Source organism: Crocodylus siamensis, chromosome 11 (genome assembly GCF_052110815.1).
Source record: "Crocodylus siamensis isolate JL-2025a chromosome 11, ASM5211081v1, whole genome shotgun sequence".
In the NCBI taxonomy this organism is placed as follows: domain Eukaryota; kingdom Metazoa; phylum Chordata; order Crocodylia; family Crocodylidae; genus Crocodylus; species Crocodylus siamensis.
In genome coordinates this window covers 13,161,006-13,184,496 of record NC_143405.1, presented here as the reverse complement: position 1 = coordinate 13,184,496, position 23,491 = coordinate 13,161,006, and the positions used below count along the sequence as shown (strand labels likewise).

General features: G+C 45.6%; 1 protein-coding gene across 2 annotated transcripts in view; it reads right to left on the bottom strand.

Moving 5' to 3' along the window:
- ASTN2 (astrotactin 2) overlaps nucleotides 1-23,491 on the bottom strand; it is a 598,062-nt gene that overhangs the window by 481,572 nt on the left and 92,999 nt on the right. For both annotated transcript variants that reach the window (XM_090021411.1, XM_090021412.1), the window contains exon 2: nucleotides 19,402-19,589. In XM_090021411.1, coding sequence (XP_089877537.1) covers nucleotides 19,402-19,589 — 188 coding nt within the window. The remainder of the gene's footprint in view (nucleotides 1-19,401; nucleotides 19,590-23,491) is intronic.

Sequence of the window (23,491 nt, the reverse complement as noted above, 5' to 3'; positions counted from 1 at the left end):
GGGGCTAACATAGATCTCAAAAAAAGCAAACTAAAAAAACCCTGCATGACTCTAAGAAATGGAATTTCCTCTGCTGTATCCTAAGATATCTGATGCCAGGATGGAGGAGACAAGCATTCAAAGCCCCAGGCTGCATTTAGGAGCCAGTGCCCTCTCACATACATACCTCCTTGAAGGCGTGTAGAAAGAGGGCTGTTGGCAGCATGGAGCGGGTCTGGGGAGTGTTTCATCCAGCTCCTGTGCTGCATTCCAGCAACCTGATATATTGCCTCTCAAGCAACAGCCTAGGAAAGGATTTTCCTCCCCATCTACTCTATTCAATGGCATGGTACGGCAAGCAGAGAGGCTTGACCAGACACTTGGAAATAAGGTCTATCTTTTCAGAGACCCCGAAACAGCATTCTGCTTGAAGCCGGCTGGGTGGATGTTCCAGGTCACATCATGGGAGGTCTGCTGGGCTACACCGGGCTCCTCAAAATGCCCACAAAACCCGAGGCACCACAGTGAAGTATCTTGGCTCAAAGCCACTCAGTAAGTCGGTGGCAGAGTCAGGAACAGAAACCCAGATCTCCTGATTCCAAGCCCCTTTCTTGAACTATTACACCTTTTTTTCCCCCTTTCTGAAGAGGCAGGTGCATAGGAAAGCTCCTATTCATGGTATGAATTAACACTGATGTTCCTGCTACTACAGAGCTATAGGATACAAACCTGTCCTTTCCCACCTTTCCAGGCTGGCAACTTTGCTAGAGATGAGGGCACACAGGCAAAGGCTTGAGGGAACAGCTGCCTGTCATAGCCTGTGTCATAGACCCTTTCTCCAAAGAAATCTCTAGTTTTATAGTATTTTGACTCCTCCTTGAGCTCACCTAATTCTGCTGTCTCCAAGTGGCCTGTGCAGCCCTAGTCTATCTCTGCCAACAGGAATCTCCGGGTGCCGCAACCTTGGTTCTTCTTAGTAGTTATCTTGGGGCAAGAACAGCTCACTGTGTTAGTCCCGGAGGATGCATCAGGCAGCCATCAATCAACTTGGCTCCTTCATCCCCATCCTGCTGAATGTCACGATTAAGACTGCAGACACCCTATGCCACTTTACAAAATGCAGCCATATCAATCACATCATGGGTCCATCCAGAAGACTGTCAAAAGGGGTGCTTGCTACAAGCACTGCAACTTTCTTCTTCTGCATTTTTACCTCTGAGCACAACAGGGTAGCAGAGAGCTCACCTTCGACTGCCTGATCTCTGCCATTTCCTGGAGCACAACAGACTCAACCCCACCTGTCAGAAGCTTCATCCTGTGCTACTACATGAACAGATCAGGCCTGACAGGGCCAGAGCAGATCAAGCTACCTAGTTGATCAATGTGCAGGAAGTGGACAACAGAGGTAAAGGCAAGGACCAAGATGTTAGTTTTGCTGCACGGCCTTTTCTCTCCAGGAGAAAACTTGGGAGGTAATATTTAACACATATTTCCTAACACCTTCAAAACATCAATGCTATTGGCAACAGGAACTATAGCAATGTCCAGTGTCTATGGCCACATGATTCTCCTTTGTTAGAAAAAGGTAGCAATAAAATAAATAAAGCTAATTGGCATGAAAAGAGCCGGGGTGTGGGATCACCCAACTGCTCCCCACCCAAGCCCATTTGATCAGAAATGAGCATGCGCTGGCAAGCACTGTAGCAACATGTGAACAAACATGTCCTGGGAGAGCTTGCTCTCAGCACAAAAGTACTGATCTGATAAAGCCAGCTCCACCCCATGGCCTGATACCATCATAAGGGAGCCCGGGTTCAGATACTTGACCTGATCTCACAGGCATAAATTGCACTGCAATCTATATAACTGGACTCCTGAGGCACATCTACACTGAACCAGAGCCTGCTAGGGAGTTCTTCTGTAAATGCCTATCCTGTCCACATGCTCATCCCCTGTACACCCTGAATGCAGGGGGAAAAAAAGTTCAATATAATTGTTTTTTGGTAAATGCCAGGTGCTACCCTCCAACTCCATCTTTGCCATCCTTAGAGCAAGTGTTGGGCACAACCAACGCGGCTCCCGTATGTGGCGTTTTTCCAGCATTCGGCATGCGCAAAGCAAAAACAAGCATGCGGGGTGTTGTTCATGGGGTTGCTCTGTAGCACACTGCCTCAGCACAGACAAACCCTTGGTTTTATTTCCTGCTCTGCCACTGATCTGCTCAGTGACTCCAGGTATATTGATTCATTCTGCTCAACATGCCTCAATCTCCCCTCCCACCTCTTCGGCCTCATCTTTTTGGAGTAGAAGCTTTTCCTAAAAGAGACCGTCTATTACATCCCATTCCAGCCCAGAGCACAGCAGCATCCCCAGTTTCAGCTGGTGCCTGTAATTATAGTAACAAGCAAAAGCCAGGTGTGCACTCCTTTGCAAGCATAATTTCTGAGCAATGCAAATCATAACCAGCAGCAACAGTCCAGGACTCGGCCCATCCTTTACACCTGTGCCTTAGCAGGTGTGTCTACACAAGATGCTAAATGTACAATAGACTAATTCTACTGCGCATTATTGCAGCAGGGAAAAACCATGTTAATGCACAGCAGAATTAGTCTACTGCACATTAGCATCACAAAAATGTGTATGCAGGCACAGTAGTGTCAATTAGGGCCTATTAAGTTAGTAGCTGTTATTACAGGCGCAAAATGTAATACGCTGTAATTACAGTGCATTAATGAATGTGCAGGCACACCCAGTGTTAATCAACTGTCACAGTGTCATTTAAAATGGACCTATCTCCAGTGCCTAGGAGAAGGCAGTTCCAGGCCTCTGTCAATCCTCCCACCCACCCCACACTGCTCTGCAGAAGCTAGGAGTTTGCCAGAGACAGTAACTCCAGCCTCAGAAGATAATTAGCATGATCAAAAGTCCTCAAGGCAAAAGGGAAGCATTATTACATGTGGAGCGCTCAGCTGTACCAGCACACTGAGCAGGGATGGGCAGGTGAGTGAGGGGGATTATTTACTAAAAATAGTGTCTCGGAAGGCAATCAGTGCAGATGTTCTGAGCAAAAGTCCTTTTCTTCAAAAGCTGAGGAATGACGCTCATCCATAAATGCCTGCTCTACTGAAGGAATCCCATGAGCAAGATATAGGCAGTGCCCAGAGGGTAGAAAGATGCTTGCAAAGCTTGCTTCCGAGCTCTGAGCAACAGGCATTTGGGAGAAGAAGTCTCTCAAGGAAGGACTCGGGGTTTGAAGTTTAATTGCCTTGTGTGCTGAGAAAAAAAAAGGGGAGGGAGACAGACTGAGAAAGAAAGGGACAGGCACAGCTATCAAACCTCAAACTCGGCATACGTCTCACATCAGGGTCACAGCTTTGATAGCCTTGGAGCCAAGTGGCATGTGCTATTAAACACGACTGTTTTATCTCTGCGGCAGAAAGTGTCACCTCCACTGCACCAGAGCCATGCCTGGCAAGGCCCGCACATATGGGTAAAGTCACAAGACATCACGTATCGACAAAGACACCCAAAGGCAGGCGAAGCCTGGACTGATGAAGTGTGCTCACTTTAAATTAAAGTGATGGCTGCTGAAGGGCTCGTGGCTTATCCATTATTAATGCCGTTCCACCCATCTTCTCTGCATCAGGTTGCTTGACCCAGGCACCACACGCTCAACATTAATTACCCAACTCTGGAGGCTGGAACACGCACTCTGGGTTATAGAGGAAGGGATCTGCAATGGGTTTGCAGCCACTATAGGTCAATGTGTCATCTGACCTCAGGAAGTCTGGACGCCAATCTGTGTGGATGGTCTCAGCCAAAGCCTTAAGGAACGACCCCACCAAAGATTCCCCTTTCAAACAGTAAGGCAGTGTCACGGGTCGGGATTGTTGTACAGGGATGCTTAAGACTGCCATGCCAGAGAGGCAGCCATTAGGAGTGTGCACTAGGTGGGCAACATGTGGGCCCCAACTATGGGATGTGCCAGGGCCAGCCTCTCCAATGCTGACAGCAGAGCCTGTCTGCAAGATGTCCCCAGCTCTGTCCACTCCCTCATGACCCCTCAGGACACACAGCATCAGACTGTCATTCAGGGAAATCAGAGAGAGAGCCAGGTATATCTTTCTAGCTGCTAATGCCAATGCAGAAGTGATTCACCCCCCACCCAAGTGGACTGAAGAACAGCAAGCGTGAGAAAACGGACACTCGCACTAGTGTTGGTTATTCCCCCTCCCTCTGACTCCACCAAGCCCAGTGAAGGGGAAGGCACCTTCCCTACTTCTGCAAGGTGATTCTTCAATGCAGTGTACAAGGGCAAGAGGCAGTCAGTTACTGGAACAACTTGAATTGCATTGTCTCCTCCCCTCCTTCCCCAGACAATGGGAGGCTGAGCAAAGCTGCGTCGTGCAGGCAGCAGTTCAAGTCTGTTTGCTGTGAGAGAGAACAAAAAACCGCTCTTTGCTTGCAGCTGCTGCTGAAGCGGTAAGCGTTGCCCAGGTGAGCACAAGATGGGTCCATGCAAAAAGGGCTAGGATCCTGCACAGAAGCTGTCTTCACAGGGGAAGCTTGGGAAGGCATTTTAGCCTGCCCCCCATAGAGTTTGATACTTCTTAGTCTGATACAGGTGGGAACTCACCAAGTGTAGGGTTTTTTGAGACTTCCCCAAAGCTAGGCTCAAAGAGAACAGGGTGAAAAGGGAGGAAGGGGAGGACAAAAAGAGGGAAATAATGATCAGGGGAGGATTTGCCATTGCAAACTAAGTTTACAGACATACTCCTGGAGGTGGGGGGAAGCTCCAAGAGCTGTGCTAATTAAAAGCATCCAGAGTGTCTAGTATATAAGAGTCCCCGTGTTGAAAAACAGCAGCAGGTCACTTTGAACTCAAGCTCATCGAATAAGCTTTAATTTAAAGCACCCTGCTGCCATTTTTCTGTGTGGAGATGCTGATACACATGATGCTGGGTCTGCTGGAGTGCAGTAATTACCACGTTCCAGCAGACTCAATTAATCGAGTCTGCTCTGACATGCATCGGAGCAGCCTCCCTGCACATGTACAGGAGCCCTGAACTCTGAAAGGCAGGGCTTTTTTTTTTTTTTTTTTGATTCTTTTTTAAACAAACCTAGCTTTGGTTCTTGTTACTTGAGGCTTTAACTGTCCAGCCCAGCCCTGAAAATAGAGAAACTGTGTCTGCACCTCGGTTACCCCCTTTGCCCAGCTCTACCCACTCAGCAGTGGAGCAAGCAGCTATCCCCAGCACCTGGCACTTTGCCATTTTAAGGATTGCTGTCACTCTGCACAACCCTGCACAGGCTTACAGAGGCTCATCCCATCCTGCGAGCAGGTCGCAGAGTTCAAATCATTAATTTCTGTGGCAGAGAGAGTTTGACAGGCTCGATGCTGACATGAATAATGATGGATCTCCAGGAGAGGCCAAGCAAAACCTGCAGCTTAATCATAGAGAGAGAGTCTCTTTGGGGCATTAATGTAGGCCAAGTGCTTTCCATGCAATCAAACCCCATTTCCATTTCATGCTGCAAACTGTTGCCATGCAGCTGCTGCTCGGCACACTCCACCCTACCCAGAGGGTTACCCATCTGTTTAACTTTGCCTTCTCACTGCCTGCCATCCGCACACAATGCTCACACTCCCTCTCCCTCTAGGGTTACACGATGCACGACTGTTGCGACGCTCTGTGGCCTGCAGCATCCCCAATTCCCCCATGAGGCTGTGCACAGCCCCTCACTGCTCTGATGCACCGCGGCACTACAGTCACCAAGTTTCCCCCAGTTTGACTCAAAAGCCAGGCAAAGCTCTACAAAACTAGTGCAACATGAAAACAGTTGCTCAGGTTGGGACAGAAACCAGAACCCATTTTATCTGAGAAGCGTGTATGGTGCTCCAGGTTGTAAACTTTTAACAGAATCCAGACCAGGGGTGGGGAGGGGATGTGGAGGGCAGGGAGGGCAGAATAAATGTACATACGCTACGTATAACCATATAGTATTGTGAATCTGCTTCCTCTACCCTTCCTTTTCTCCCCCCTCCCGTAGCTCCATACACATCCCCAACCAAGATTAAATAAACTAATGATTTTGGGGAAAGCAAGGCCATCTGGCTAATAGGCACAAACTCTCCAACTTCTCCTGGTCCTCGCTTCACTATGGATTGCAGTCTGTCAACATCACCGGGACATGGGCTTCTCCTCCCCGCTAGCAAAGCTGCTTGGAACCAGCCTTTGCTACCTGATGGATTTTGCCAGCCCTTGCTGGGACCACGCTACGCTTTCTGGGGCCAGCTGGAAGAATGATATCCAAGTGTTGATCAGATCTCAGAGCCCATTCACGGCAAATAAACTGATTGTTCAGAAGACAGAAAGAATGAGGGAGGGAGGGGGAATTTGACCTAGTTAAAGGGAACAACTTGATAGAAAAAGAAAAACCTAAAATGAAACAGGTCCTTCTGTGGACTCCTTTTAGGGTCTTTCCCTACACTGACCAACAGCCAAACTTGTAGCTTTCTTTCTAGTTAAAAGAATCAAGTCTGACCTTAAAATGATTCAGTCCTTGCTATGGAAAAGGCATCCAAGCCCAGGCTGCAACCAGTTAGGGGTAAATCTTTTCCTCTTGGAACATTTTACTCATTAAAAAATAAAATAAAAAAATGCTGGGACTTTAAGATAATTGGATTTTAAAATAAATGCAATTATTTTATTCTCTTTGTGGTATGTCTCGAATGCACGGCTGTGCCTCCGAATTCACAGAGACCTTTGAAGGCTAAAATAGACCTCGTTTCTTTTTGTCCTGGGAGGCAAGGGGAGGGGAAGAGAAGGTGGAGTGGAAACAGCGTCAGGTTTAAAAATAACCACGCTTAGCCTGATGTTGGTACCAATTAAGTCAATGGGAATTTTGCTGACTTTCCACAGTAGCAAGATCTAGTTATACACATTTTCGCTCCTTTTTTTAGCACCCACCTATGTTATCAAGGGGTGTGGCAGAAGAGCAGTTAAGGTGCCTCTCTCGGCAGCTCCAGGGGAATGAGTTTGGACCTTATTCTGGATCTGCCAAGAGCTACCCCACTCAGCACAGCTCTCAATGGGCAACTGGACATTCAAGCCAGGGAGTAAAAGGTGGATAAGTGTGATGCTGGCCACACTGTTCCCTTTTGTACCATTGGCTTACAAAAAACCCCCAAAAAACAACTAAAAAACCCCAAACGGTAAACTCGAGTCATGTCAGCCAGGTCTGGTTTCAGGACATTCTGTTTCACAAGTCAGCTTTATGTTAATTACAAAGAATTAGCAAACAAGATAATTAAACATTTTTAGATCCAATAAAGTATTTCATTCCACTGGGAAATGAAAACATATTCCATTTTTTTTGGTTTGGCCAACAAAATGGGCAAACAAATCAATAATTTGCACAGTCCTAATGCAAAATCCTGCACGGTCTCTCCATTAAAATGTAAGCTTGCTTATATCAGTTAATCTTACCTTGAGTTATACTGATACAAGCCAAGTTCAAACTGAAAGAAAAACAACTATTCCAGCTAAGTTTGCTTTGTTTTGTTGTTTTACAGATATAGGCATTTGTAGCCCTCAATCCAGACAGGGCCAATGTAAAAAGACCTTGTTATTAAACAGACCAGTTTCACATGCATGTCCAGATTCAACTGCTGAGCTCATGATAGATTACAGGTTGTCTCTGCTTTCTACTTCCATTAGCGCCGCAGAACCAAGATGGCTAAGAGAGGGCGAATCAGACTGTGCTCCTTCTTGCACCTTTTTGGCACAACTGTCACGCTGCAGTCACTTAGACCAAACACATCTGCTAGCAATAAAATGGCTGTGCAGGTCCAGTTGGGGACATGATTTGGAGAAATAGGAAAACCATTTCTCATGAGAAACTGAATGCATTTGCTCTGGGAACCACCAAAACAAGCAGAACGTCATGGCGCTATTTTCACCGAACCTTGTGTTTGTTTCCACAAGAATATTCTTCCAATACAAATTTCGTTTACTTGAAATACAAATTTTACAAAAGGCTGGTCTGAGAGTCAGGTTCAACCCAACAGCATTTACAAGCCGAATCCTCTATAAATGCACTATTTTAAGGACCAAACAAATCCATGGGGTGAGAACTAGATCGGGGTGGGCAATTATTTCGGAGGGCCGCTTACTGAGTTTTGGCAAGCCATTGAGGGCTGCATGACAGGAAGCCAGGGGCAGCTATATATTAATTTTCTACATTTTTTAGTGGCCCTGAGGGCCAGATAGAGCAGCCTGGCAGGCCACATCTGGCCCACAGCCTGCATTTTGTCCACCCCGAACTAGATGGAGGCAATGGATGCTGGAATAAGTTTGAGATCAGACCATTATCTGGCAAGCATTCACTTCTTGACTGCATTTCCCCCTTCTTTTTAGCCAACACTCCAACTCATTCAGAACTTTGCACAAAGGCAGCCTATGCAAAGAAATAATACTTCATGATCTTTCAATCACATTTTCCTTTCTAGAGCTCTCTTTTTGTTGGTTTTGCTCCCTCCCTCCCATTACCACCCCTTTGGCCAAAATGTTATTTGGGTGGCTGATTCTCTAGTTACAAAAGAGTTTGGTATTACTTTTGGATTATTATATAGAACATCTCAAGTAGTTTTGAGACTGGCAGTTTAAAATGATTAGGTCTAGCCCAGTAGACAATAGTTCTGCCTTTACTTCAATATTTCAAAGGAATCTATCCAATACTCAGGGACTCAGACATAATAAAAGATTAGTGCCAGGCTTTGGCACAGAATTGCACCTGCAAATCAGCAGGACTGGCTAGGGACAGAAACAACCCTTCTGTGCTGGACAAGGATGTTCTATCTACTCCCCCACAGCTTTGGTAACACAGAAAAGCACAAAAATGAAAGCTTTTCCCTTAGCTTCCTTGTGTAGAGAGGAGAGATGCAGAGGAGAAGTTGAGCATAAGCATCCCGAGATACAAACAACAGTGCCCAGAATTGTAGGTTCATGATTTCCACCCTCCGCCCCACCCACAGCAATGCATGAGACACATAAGATTAGAGTTTGAAACACAACATTTCATTCCTAACCCAAAAGGAGAGTCATGTAAAAATGCAGCCTTCACGCTCGCAGCTCTCAGGAGCTCTGCACTACAAGGGGAAAGGTACTCCTAACGAGCGTCCGTTGTGAATCCTCCTTCCAATACTCTCGGGAACCACCAGCAATCTGATGCTCACCAGAGCCTCTGCCAAAATCCTGCTCCCAGTCCTCAAATACCTGCTCCTCCCCGACTCCAACTTCAGCTCTCTCTCACTCATCCCTCCATCTGCTTCAGGAGTTAATCTGTGACAACATTTTTCTCCAAGTGCCTGTCTGTTTTCAATGTACTTAAACTGGGAGATTCTGTTGCTGGCAAGGCATTTTGCACATTTGCTCCTCTCTGCAAAAAATCACATCTCATATGAATGCTTCACACGGCTGGTCTTCCCTTGGGCAGTAGCTTGGGTTGTTCTAGGGATGCTTTGAGAAAGTTGGTTCACTGCCCAGTCCAGGTATATCCTGGTTGGATGGACTAAATTTATTCACCCCTGCTGTATCAGAGATGCAAATTGAGCACTCCAGTTACATATTTTAACATAGACCAAACTTGCTAGACTAGAATGCTGCAAAGCGTTTAATGTATTCGCAGTAACTAAGATAGAAAACATCAAGGCCTCTACTGAGAGACTGGTGCAAAGTTATTAGCATACCAGGTGTCTTTGTCACAAGAATGACACTTTAAAGACAAATAAAAAAAAATGAATTCCCTAAATGCAAGAGCAAATCTTTAATTACACTTAACGCTGGTTTTATGCTGTCTTTATAAAAGGATAGGAAAGAGAAAGATGCGTCTTCCTCCAACTCAGAAGTTGGTTAATGGAACATAATGGAAATTAATCTGAAATCGAGAACATTCCTGACACAAGAACGTGAGCGGATGCTACTGACAGCGCTGCTGGGATGAGACTGGGAAACTGACTGCTTGCTTCGCTCAGCCATGGTGCCAAATTAAGATTTCATCTGCTCTTTCCTCTCCACAGCACAACTTCATTCCCTCCTGAGGTCTGTGGAATGAGCCAGTTATTTCTTTTTATTTCCCTGTGACCAGTCTCATGAAGTCCTCGGTAGAATCCAGCGGAGCAGGGACCCATAAGCGTGTTTTATTCACAAGAAAAAAAAAAAGTCCAGCACTGGATTTCTTTGTCTATGCATAAGGCATGGTGCAAAACCCTCAAGAAAAGGATCTTGCATGAATCCATGCAACCAGAGGTCTCAGCCAAGGTCCTGATTCAGCAGCCTTGTCCTGCAGCAGAGTACTCAAGTGTACGTGTGCAACTTTAAGCAAGTGCTTCAGTCCCTTTGGTATCAAAATACTTAAGTGTTCTTCCACTCAAAAAGGAGAGAAAGAAGAGCTCATACATCCCAACATCAGACACACTGAGCTCCTGCCAACCCTACTGAAGTCAACAAAAGCTACAGGTGCTCAGAGTTGTTGGCAATTGAGTCATTAGTCCCCATTCTGGAGCAAGATCCCATTAGCATTCTCCTCTGGGCCTTCACTCAGCAAAGCAGTTGATGAGATTAACTTAAATGCCCGCTCAACCACTGCCTAGATGAGGATGCTAATGGTCTGCCATTGTGGGGTAAGTACTAACGGCTTGATTTTCAATTGTGCCAAGCACCTGAAGTTCCCATAGACTTCAGTGGGATTTGTGGATGCACAGCCCATCTGGAAGTTGAGCTAAAAGCTCCTTCCCCCATGCTCATTAACTGGGAGCAGGGCCACCGCTGCCACGTGGGGATGGCACGGAAGTGGGTTTCCATTTATTTAAATAATGAATCTCGTTTGAAATCAGTTTAGTTTTTACACATCTCAGAGAAGGAAATCTGCTGCAGCAGCAATTCCCTCCTTGTCCTAATTAATTCCTAAACATCTCACAAGCTGGAAGTGCATGTTTTATGAATCTAGTTGACCTCCTGGTGCAGAAATGATGACACAGATGTTGCGCCTTCTTCATTACCTCATTATTCATATTACACCACTTTTCCAATAGAGGAGGCTGACGGTGTCAGATGTTGCCACCAAGAGGGAGAGAAGGAGGGAGGCAGCAGCAGAGCAAAAGCGCACATTCCCCCAAAAGAGAGCACTACCTTACATCCGTCAGACCTGGGGGGTAGCAGGGGATGCAAAATGGCAAAGCTGGATAGCAGACACACTTCATTTCAGAGCAGCCCCTGCCCACGCCGCTCCTGGGGTCTCCGTGGAGACCTGCCTGGAGCAGCAAGAGCAGGGCGTGGGGCTAGGCAGGGAGCTGCTGGTGCAGGGATCTTGACATGGTGACAGCCTGGGGCAGGAGCCAGGGCAAAATCTATTGCCTGGATACCCCTGCTCATCGCAGGGTGTATAAGCAGCAGGTTGCAGCTCTGCCCTCCCCCAGATCCCGCGGTCTCCCCAGACCCACCCACTCATCTCATTCTGGCTGCTGCCCCCTACCAGCTGCCTGGGTGCACGCTCTGCCCTTGTGGGTCCCAGCGGTGCTGGGGCAGGCAGTGGCAGCCAGAAGCTGCTGGGAAATGGAGTCTGCCCTGGGCCCAATCTAGCCCGCAGACCAGACTTTGCCCACTCCTGCATTAGACCCTTCCCACACTATAGCCAAGGACACCCTGGGGAGACTCCAAGGAGATCAAGCTTTGAATTACATGACTGGGAGAATGGCAACTCCACTGAGAGCCCCTCAACATGCTCAGAGCTGGCAAATAAATGTTGAGGCCTATGAAGGGAAGCAGTCCAAGTTAATGCCAAGAAGATGAGCATATTAACTGTGAAGGATCCTAGATGCTGAGGCGCAACTTAGTTTGAGACTTTACAGAGAATGAATCAGAGCACTCGCTCTGTACTACTGGACTGGCATCAAGTCCAGGAAAAGCAATGACTTATTGGATCCTGACCAGATTTCCCTTTACTCAGCACCTGCCTGCATGCAGAAAGTCACTCCTCTGCAACTTTGACCAGCATAATTAAAGTGGAAACACACACCCCCAGCTGAGACCCAGGTGCACAGGTAAAAATATGCTTATATGAAAAGGTACCTTAATCACTTCTGGAAAGGAGAATATTTGCTACTGCAGGGGCTCCCAACATTTATGTACCCAAGGACACATTTGAATTTAAAAGAAAAAGCAACGAGTGCCAATATGACTATTAAACTCATGGATATGCGTATGTGTATAGATTCGTTTGGGGAGGGAGTAGTAAACGCCACTCCATCACTGCGTCAGTCAGACTGACTCAGTCTCATTTTGGGGGCTGTTGCGTACAGCCTGTGAAAAATGTTTTGAAGTGTTGCTGTTCTGAGTTCAATTGGCAGCGGCAGCATTTTTTGTTGGAATAATGACTTTTACTGATCATGAAAATGTGCGCGGGCACCTGAATAAACCTTGGGGGGGTGCCATGGCGCCCACAGGCACCATGTTGGGAACCACTGCCCTACTGGCACCTAAAAGCATCCATTCCAGGGATTGTACTGGCATAGCTATATTACTAAAATCTCATTACCTAAGCAGAAGTTATACCTAGACAAAACTGTAGATACAACAGACCTTAGAGGAAACATGCAAAAGCCAAGGGGATCCCTCTGTGCTAGAGACTACAAAGCACAGGCACTTGGGGAAAATTTTAAAAAATTAATAAATCCTAGCACTGCTGCACAGTGTCAAGAGGACAGACAGGAAGCCATGTCACATACTTTTTACAGCAAAACTCAAAGCCAAGAGCCTATGGAGAGCTAGGCTGCTCCAGAAAATGCTTGCAGTAGTGGATGAAAAGGTTGTTGCAATACTGTATATAGGTGAAGCAGCAGATGAATGCACCTGTCAGGGAGAGTTGTGAATGCTGGAAGGAACAGCACCTGAAAGGAAGGAACTTCCTCTTTGAAATCCCTCCCCCTGTTTAAGCACATGCTTGCGCTGTTGTAGGAATAAACCCAGGGACCACAGACACAAGGCAGCGAGGTGTGACTGTCACCATGCAGTGGGCTCGATGTTGATCTCACACCAGTAAAACTGGGATGTGGGTGGAGAGAATCAGGCCTACTAGATCTATCCCCAGACTACACTTCAGAGCAGGCAGAAACAGGATGCTAAATCAGAGTGAAGTGTTTAAGAGTGCACTTTATGTCCATCTCAGAAGCTGACAGAACACAGCCCCAATGACTGATCATTAGGGAAACATCAGGATACGTAAGAACGTAATAAAAAAAGTAACTGGTATAAATAAGAGCTGGAAAATCTGCTGGGAGAACTTGAATCCAGCAGCTAACTGGCTAATGCCGTTGACAGCCAGGAGAGTGTAGACAGAGAAAATATCTTATGAGGCTCGTTCGCTTTTTATTCCAGACTCTCTAGTACTCCCTAAAAGGAAGATGAAACAAAGCATTTGCTTGCTACATTTCTCTGAAGAGCCTAGCTCATCCCTGCAATGAATCCAGAGGAGTCAATGGGCAATTTGTCTATGCAAACGCATACCTGCACACACTCACAGTGCCAGCTTCTGATCTCGTATACACCCGCATAATGCCATTGACTTCAATGGACCTGCTCGATTACGTGGGCAGAGGCAAGAACAGAATCCAGCCCACAGAACATTACTAAAGCTCCTCCTGTTAACTTGAAGAGTGTTGAGCCTGCTGCCTCACCAGTGTTTTATCTCTTGACCTTTGCCAGTCCAGTTTGTTGGAGGGGATTTACCCCCAGGTCCCAGGCAGCGAGTTGAGTTGAATCGAGACAAGCGCAGGTGGCGTTTACCTGGAGCACATTCCTTCCCAGGAGCTGCACACCTGGGTGCATTCCTCACCTGTCTCACATCTGCAATGACCCTTTGAACTCTGAACCCAATAAGCACTTCTCAAAAATGCATGATTTGGCCTCATGCAGTGCTCATGGATTTGACCAAGGCTGATTTCAGTCTGGACTTCCTTCTCCCTTCTTCATAGGAAAGTTTTTTCGTTGTTTACCATCGTTTAGGAGAGGGAATCTACTGTATTACTCTAGAATCCACTTCTTAGCTTCACTCAAGAGCTCCAGGCCCTACCGAAACAGAGAGAAAGGAATCCTGTCTGTCAAGTTTGACTTCAAAACATTCCTCACGAGCTTGCCCAGGTCAGGTAATAATTGAAACAACCTTCCTTTTGAAAAGATCTTTGCCTTCCAAATCAAAGACCCTGGAGCCACCTAATTTGTGGGCCAGTGCTGGTTTTAGCAATGGGACGTGCCTGCATGGTAATCAGTGTGCAAAATGGAAGCAACATAGCATAATCTTAGGGACGTCTGCCATGACCTGGGAGGGTTCAAATCTTTGCTCTATTGCGACGCCCTGTGTGCCTGACCTGAGGCAAGTCATTTAGTTCCTGTGTCCCACTTCTCCTCTGTAAGAGGGGAGTAAAAGCACGGCCCTACATCACACTGTTGTGAGGATAAACCCATTAAAGATAGCAAGGGCCTCAGACACTATAGCAATGAGGGTCCATATACATACCATACATAGACAGAATCACTGGGTGAAAGACTGAAAATGAAAAATAACTAGAAATCAGTGATTAAATATCCTCCTTTCATTGGCTCCTGCTGACCCTTCTTCCACCCCCGCTGGGGTCCCCTTTCTCCTTCAAAGGAAGGCGTGATTAAAGATAGCCTTTGGCCTGGACTGATAATGACCCAGAACAGCAAAGGAAGAGGAGAACAAGATTGGGGGGTGGAAATCTCTCTCGTGTTTTCTTTAATTCAGCAACTTACAGGGCAAGACTAATTAGTGGTTTTAACTGTTTTGACACAAGCAGCCCCAATAATCATGATAAATCATATCAGGCATATGCCCAGATCCTTGAAGTGACAGATGACAAAACAGAGTAGTGACAAGATGCTCTATCATGCAGGGAATCATTGAGTTAATGGAAGAATTATTGCTTTTGAAATCCACTCCAGTCCTATTGTGGGGAACATTCCAATTTATCAAAGCCAAATGAACATTAATTGCTGCAGCCTGGTAAGTTTTCGAGCTGCTGTGACCTTCATTGAATTTTAATCCAAAACAGATAAGATTTACTTCCACACAAGAGGAAACAACACAATTAAACCCAAATGACAGCTAAGATTATGGAAAAAAAAAAAAAACCACAACAGGCGTAATGACAAAAATATTGATTCCTTTCTACTTGACACTGCGCAAAAAAGTAAATAAATAAAATCCTGCATTTGCATTTTCCCCCCTCTTTCTTTTCATTTGGGAGACAAATTTCAGATGCTCAAGCCAAGACGAAAGGGGTGGCAGACAGTAATGGAGACTGAATTCCCTTTAACTGCGGTAATTAATGTTATGTCTCATTGGGGAGAGATTAGGGAAAAAACAGTGAGGGGGAAAAAAACAAGTATTATTTTGCTATTAAAGATGCCCTTGAGCTGGGGAATGTTGCTAGAAGTTTGAATCGGGTAATTGTTGCACTGTATCCATGGCTTTTACAACAATGACTCCAATGCACTAAAATACCACATACTGCCAAATCCATCCCCTGCAACAATTTGTAACCTTACAGGCACTGTTTCATGCTCATCTCTTCTTGTTGAGTATATCTCCCTCTTCCCCATTACTGCCAGATCTCAGAACTGAACTGGATCTTCCCTCCACCCAAACCCTGCAAGGAAGTAGCCCACTGTAAACACTGAACACAATTAGCTCAACTTGGAGAATAAAAGCATTCCCCACTGTTTCACTGCATTAACAAATTTTTTTTTTCAAAACCACCCTCTCCCCCCACACGCGCGTGAGCATCAGAAGAATCTAACGGAAGTATAAAGGCAAAATTAAATGTGAAAGATGCCAAGAGTGGTTAATTTGAGGTATGATTCAATCATTTCTGCAGCTCATTTGCTCTTCATCCTTGCGCCCTCCCTCGCAACGTACGCCGTTCCCCAGCTCAGATCTGCACTGCAGCATTACAGAAGTTCCCCTTGCTTTCTTACTTCAGTTCTGCACTGCAGTGCTTGAAGTTTGAACTTGGAGCACCAGTTTCACCCCATACTTCACACCTGTAACACCCAAAACGTGCCAAACCTGAAACTCCCAGTTGCCACTGACCCAGCCTCTGGAACCTATCCTTTATGCTGCTGTCCCAATGCAATGTACACTTCAGCTTTAGAGGGACAGAACAGGTTACTAAAAAGCCATGCATAGACTTTACCAAGGATACGTGTTCAAAATAAAGTTTTCCTAAGGTAGAGTTTTAGGTTGCAATAATATGCTCATCCACTGAAATTTCACCAGAGGACTCCAGTCCCCAAGTCAGAAAAATACAGAAAGCCCACAAGTAAAGTGGACCTTGACACACTGTAATTTAACTGAACATACGGATGCAGATAAAGTGTTATGGTTATTTAAATTAGACTAAAAGAAATATACAGCCTACACATGACAAATCTCTCTTTCACACAGAGGACAAAAGGGAAGATCCTAGCCCTGTCTAGGCTTGGTAAATAGGATCCACAAATAGGACATGTAGGGTAGGTAGAGTCAGTAGCTATTCAGCTGGAAACGACTTCTGGGCAGTGTTAACATGTTTCCAGTCTGCGTGGAGAAGACGGATAAGGAAAACTGGGGTCTGCGGCACAGAGTAAAATGAGAGCAGAAAGGGTGTAGAAGAACCGTGAAGAGGTAAGAAGGACACCATCATTTCAGCTACAGGAACAAGGTAGCATAAGTGATGGAGTCATGCACGGGAAACAAAAGGTTAGCAGTTTCTAAGTTATCTATGAAGTACATCAAACTGGGAGTAATGTTTTAGCTTGTCCCACATGTAGCAAATGATTGGATGACACAGAAGACAGAGCATGGGACAGTAAAGCAAAGCAACATCTCTGGGAGATGCAACATGTCTGTCAGGTTGTTTCAGAGATATAGGCTTGGGGTAAACCAGGGGAAGCGTGCCAAAGGCTAACTGAACAAACCCTGACACTCAGCTGAAAAAGCTCAATTAAAATCAGTTTTAACTAATTGTAAAACCAGGATTTACATGCAATTCTGAGGCCAAAACTGCCACCCCCGCCATTGTTAGCTCAAAATTGGGCCTACCTTCACTTAAAATGAATGACTTCAACAGAGAACAGGGAAGAATTGCAAATTTGTAATGAAGCTCCCAACTTGCTGAGACAGTTTTCACACAACTTTTCACAGACCCTAAAGGCTATTCCACACAGGAACACATCAGGATCAGACCTGTGCTCCCCTCCACTTCAGCCTCTGACCTTCCACAATGACTATGATTCAGCCACTTTGGAGGAAGGTGAAAGCATGGCACAATTTGGGCATAAGGGCATTTCTTACTCTCTCCCTCACTGGTCTGTAGTTGGTATATGTCCCGAACCACAAGCATTCATACTCTTCCTAAGAAAGTTGTGCCATTTAATCTGGCTGTAAATGGTCTCATTGCCCACATAAATGCTTAATTTTTTTGACCTGGAATACCACAAGACTGTAGCAATAAAATTTACCCATGGGGGCAGGGCATATTGCCTTCCACTTCTATTAACGAAGCTCTTGTTTTTTTCTATTATGAGAAGCAGGTACTAGGACAGCTGCTGGCCTTTTTTTAATTAAACAGTTTTCTATCTGAAAATGCCAATTTATCACAACTGAAAGTTTTTGCAAAAAAAAAAGTCTCAAGTTGAATAAGAAGGTTTTTCATATCAAGGATGCCACTTCTAGTTAAACCAAAGGTAACTCTGCATGTTAGGTGATAACTTTATCTACCAACCCTTAGACATGCACTCTCTCTCTGAGATGCAATGAATATTTTATTATTAATAATTAGTAAATAATTACTAATTACATTATTTATGAAAAATGAAATAATTTCGGCAGATATGGCGGACCTTTCAGGAGTAAGTCTCTCTCAGTGGCTGCTCAAATCAATCCAAGTATCTGGCACTCTGCATGTTCCAAGTGAATGCCCTACCTGCAGTTGATATAGGTGGTTGCCATGTTGGTCTAAAAAGCAGAGGCAGGCAAAACTACAATGGCAACGCTATACTGGGGCTTCTGTTTTTCACATACATCATCTTCATGTGAAGTTTGAGATGATCTTGGATTTCTTTTCAGTGCAGTTCAATTCCTGTCTCTATCACAGACTTTATTTGGGCAGTTGAGTTGCATTGGGTGCATTTGGACATGCCATTAAGGTGACGTGGTAAATTCTGGCACAGTTTGCGCCGGAGTCAGCTGCTCCCGGGTGCAGTATCTGCATGTGCACCAGGGACCGCAGCGGTTTGAGCTGGGGTGGAGTAGCCCAGGGCTGGCAGGAAACCCAAGGGGTCAGCTCCAGGCTCTGGGTGGTAGCATTGTGCAGCAGAGGGGCTTGTTGGGGCATAAGAGTGCTAAAGTGCAGGGCTAGGTGGCAGATAGACCCCACACTTCACAACCCTTGTGCCCTGGCCAGCCCCTGTCACTGTCTACATGTGCCTTTTGGCAGATAAATTACTCCACTGTAGGATAGTACTGTCCCCAACAATACTGTCCCTACAGTAGAGTGAATTAGTTTACTGCATCTTAATACCAGTGCATGTGTAGACTGTGACGCTTTACTGCGAAGCCAATTAGTCAATTCTTGGGTAAAGCACACGTATAGACATACCCACTGTCTCTTTGACTCAGTTCTTCATCTCTGAACAGAATAACAGCAATCTCCCCACATCACAGGGTGCTGTGAATTTAACCACACTATAGGTTGTGAACTGCTTAGTGTAAGAAGGGACATATCAGTAACTTAAATGAACAGATTGAAAGGACACAGAAGACAGGAGATGAATTTGAACAACACTGCAAGATCAGAGTTTTGCTTCTCATAGAACAAAATAGAAGTTTGGTCCATAGTTAACGCTCTAATGGGTAGAAATAATCTTAAAAAATACTATGACATTAACATTAATCTCTGTGTATGTGGGCCAGACATCTGTAACGCTAGGAATTATTATAGTGACACCACCTAGATTTCTATATACTGTAAATGCAAAACAGAGGCAGTGGTAGCACCAGTTTCCATGCTCTTTCTTCTTGGCATAGATCTGACCTCCCTTGGAGAGAATACCGTTAAACATAACCACATTCAATCCTCTTCCTTCCTATGCTGAGGCTCTACAAGGATGATAATCAGAAGTGCTGTCATGCTTTTGGGATAGACACATTTACAAACTGGAAACTCATCTTAGACTCACCAGCTTACCATCCATCAACACCACCCTCTCACTTCAATCTGGCTGCCAGCTGGAGTTCCCTCCCAGTTGGTTCTTCTTGCCCCTAGAATCAGTAGGTTCACCAGAAAAAGGAGATTTTACTTACCATGACAGAGATGTGAAGAATGTGCATCTGTTCCTCCACTATCTCCGAAGGCTCTTGGAGGGTGGGCGGCGTAACCCGGGACAGCTGCTCAGCACTGTTCATGGAAACGTGGAAATAAAGGGTACCGTTCTCCAGCCATTGCTGCTTCCAGTGCACCAAGGAAATGTCAGCTACAGTCCCGGACATCTCTGCAACAACAAAAACACCCCGGCAGTTAAACTTCCTGCACTCACAAAGGGGCTGTGCTCAAATGCAAGTCTCACGACAACATGTGCAGCCCTCCAACTGAACTGAACAAGGATCTAAGAGCCAGGACAACTTGGTCCCCTCCTCATCACTCCATCTGACTTACTGAGAGACCCTAGGAAAGGCAATTTGCCTCTGTCCCTCATTTTCTGCACATACAGAATTGAACTACTGTCCCTACTTCCCAAAGGACTGTGTATACTTAATTACTGGCTATTAAGTGTTTTAAGATCTTTGGAAGAGAAGTGCAACAGAAAGCCCAAGCAGAGCTCCATCTTTTCTATATGGCTAAGTAACATAAACCCAATCTTTTTAGACAGCTAGAAGACGACACAAAGTGTGTGTGATTGTGCATGTGCACATGCGCGCACATACACACAATTAGGATTTGCAATGAAAGAAAGAGGACTTCGTCCCCAAGAGGCAAGGTGCCCCATGCAGTAAACTCATAACAAATATCTCCAAGGGATCAGAGATGCAATCCTAGCAGAGATTTTGCTGTCAGTCAAAAGAGGAGCCAAAGACATCTCCTGGTTTGACGTAGAAGCCAGAAAAGCAGAGATCAACCCGCACTCATCTGGCAATTACAAAAAACAAACACTTTTCCATTGCTACCTTACTGCCACCGCAATTATGTTCAGTGCTGAAAATAGCCCCGGTCCCAGCATGGCAACTAAATACACAAAAGTAATACCAGCAGGAGGCAGCTGAATGCAAGCTCCCACTGAGCAGGGAAGATGCTGCAAAGCATTGCCCATCCTCCTAACCCTTGCAATTGTTTTTTTTTTTTTAAGTCTCTCAACCACGGTGTCACAGTTCCCAGCTCTTGAACCTCACTTTATTCTAACTTCCACTGTACACAGCCCAGGGCTGGGAGTGCCTCTTCAAATCGCTCAAAGACACCCCATATGCCTATGGCACCAGAAACAAATCATTAAGGGTTTGGGAATTTCAGACACCTTCTATTCAAAAGCAAAGCCCAAAAACACAGAATCAGTGACAAAACAGAGCCAACAGCTACTGCGCCTCAGCTTGTTCAGTCTTACCTGGCAAGCGCAGCATACCACTAAATGGGGGTCTTGAAAGCTCCATCGCTGCCTATCAATCAGTCAGTTCAAATAACTGATTCTTCCACTTGCACCCAAACCAAAAACACCAGGAAAAAAGTCCAGATTGACTAAACACATTTGTTACTGCTGCTGCTGTTTCTCTGGCATGAAACGCAAAAACGAAACAATTTTGCCTCAAGAAAAACAGAATGTATTGGGAATCTGTAGCGAAAGCAAAGGAAACAAGTGGCATCTTCTACAATAGCTCTCACCGGGACCTGGGCAATAGAGGTGCAATTCCCTCCTGTGCTTGATGGAGTATTTGGCCCCAACCTCCCTTCCGACACTGCTCTTTTCTGTAGACTCTCAGGCAAACGTCTTCCCTGTGGGAGGACCAAGTAAAACTGCTGCGACATTATCACTTCTGCGGTTCTAATTCGATTTGATTTTTTTTTTCCTGCCAGTTGAAACTCTTCAAGCAATTTGCATGAATAAGTGTCTAAACTTGCAATTCTTTTTCTTTACCATTATTATTCAAATAAATTATTTGTCAAAAAAATAAATAAAAACAAACACACACACACACACACACAACTTCCCTCCCCCGAAAAAACCCAAAAGACAAAACCAAAATGAAAAAACCCTGCCAAGGCTTCAGCTCCAAGCAGCAGCAGTGAAAAGAGGAAGTGTTTGGGCAGTCTTGCAGGGCTGTGGTTCAGTAACGCCATTAGCAGCTGCTTAGGCTCAAGAATGGAGGTGTCTAATTCGCACTGCTTTCCATTTGAAGCTCTCCAGCAGCCGTAAGGCGAGAAGCTTGCGCACTTTTGCAGGTGCTCTGATGCGTTCCGATTAGAACATGGTGGAGCAGGCTCGACCAATCAGAACACTCCCGTGTTTCAAAATGGCAGAAGGTGTGCTTTAACTAAAGCTCGTCAAACAAGGTTTAGTTAAAACGCCCTCGTCACCATTTTGAAATGCAGGATGCTGACTGCATGAGACGCTGTGGGCGTTTTAATTCGAGTGGCTCCCAAGAGTTGCTGTACTTAAATGAACCGCCTCCTCCCCCGCCCCACCACCCCAGAGCATGTGTATAGGCATCCTTTAATTTCTACAGAGAGCAATGGATCAAGGCCCCACCATTCAGCAAATAAACTTCTCTACTCTTCAGCGGGGAAATGGATTTTTTCCAGCCCCAAAAGCAGCATGAGCACTGTACCAAGGGAGACTGTCCCTCACAACTCCTTTTATCATTGGTTTAAACCAAGAGAGCCATTCCTTGCTCACAGAGGCGAAAGCAGAATCCTTTCCAAGGAACTAAATTTACCTGTCAGTCAGGCTTCTCCTGCCCCATGGCTGGCTGCATCCCTGGCTGCAGCCCAGCAGACAGCAGAGGCAAGGTTAGGCCATTATTGCAAACTCCTGTGCTCAGCACCTCACTAATTATTCTATTGACAAACCCAAGACAATGGCACTGTCACTGGAATCTAATTGGAGGGCAACTAGTTCCCCACAGCACTCGTTATCTCTCCCTTATACACACAACAGCAGCTAGTTTTCCCAATCACTATTCTGCGGCACATCCCAGTACTTAGAAAAAATAAACTCCTGACCAAGCGCAGAATACGTAAGAGGCCAGACATGCCCCTCAGAGGAGATGCATGAATTCACTGTCATGCCTCTGCCACCAGAATGGGTTTTCTGCTTATAACCCCTTTGCCTCCTGTAATATAAATAGCCATTTCCAGAAGCAAGCTCAAAAAACGGTGCCCCTTGCATTCACCCCCAGCTAAATCAAAAACTGACCCCAGAGCTAATGCTCAAGGACGCATAGTGAGGTAAAGCCTGAGACAGTCTCTAATAAAATAACAGCACCATGTTCTTATAGGACTTCCTTCATCTTTGTAAGTGCCTCCAACAGAAGGAGTTTGCTTCTCCCATAGGTAGACAGTTCCCTTTGGAACGAGCATAGCCTGATACTCCTTTAAAGGCAGGAAATGAAGAACATCCCCACGTCTATATAAAACTGCAGGAAGAGCTCAGGGAAACAAAGCTTTATGCATCAGGAGTATTAGAACCCACCTCAAGCTCAAGCTCGGAGAAGATGCCATGCACTCACTCATTAAGTAGAAACACAGTTGAATATTTGAAAGGCAGGACCTCCATCTGCCCAGAGCCACCCTGAGGCTATTCCATGACCCGAAAGGAAAGCATTATTTACAGGATCCACATGTACCTCTTGCAGCACAACAAGCCTTTCCAAGCAAGCTCAGGTAAGACGGTTCTGTCCACGCATTTTTCTATGCAAGGACGATGATGAAGAATCTGTGCCTGTGCCTCCCGGAGCCCAATGCTAAGGTGTAAGGGCCTTTGTCTTCTGTTAAGGAAGCACAGAAGTGACTCCAGAATCAACCTTTACCTAGACTGCCTCTGTCTCCTGGACTTCTGCATGCCATGACTCAAGGTCAGAGCTGTGCATTTTGGGCAAGTTTGGAGGTTAGCTGAAATACAAGACTCCACAATAATGAGCCAAACTCCTGAAAAAAGGAAACAGGGCCTTTTGTAAAAGTTTCCTCCCAAAATGGCTTAAGCCTGGAACTTTCAGTTGATGTTTTATTGCACCGTTTCAGTAAAAATCGAATCCTGAGACAATTTCTGATAAAGATCAAACACGAAGTGCCACTTACCACAAATGCATAAACCTTTGAACAGCTTGTTATGCCTCAGCAGCGCCAGTGTCCCCACAAAATATGAAGGCCATAGAAGCTTCTTGCCCCACGGCTTTGCTGGAAAACCTG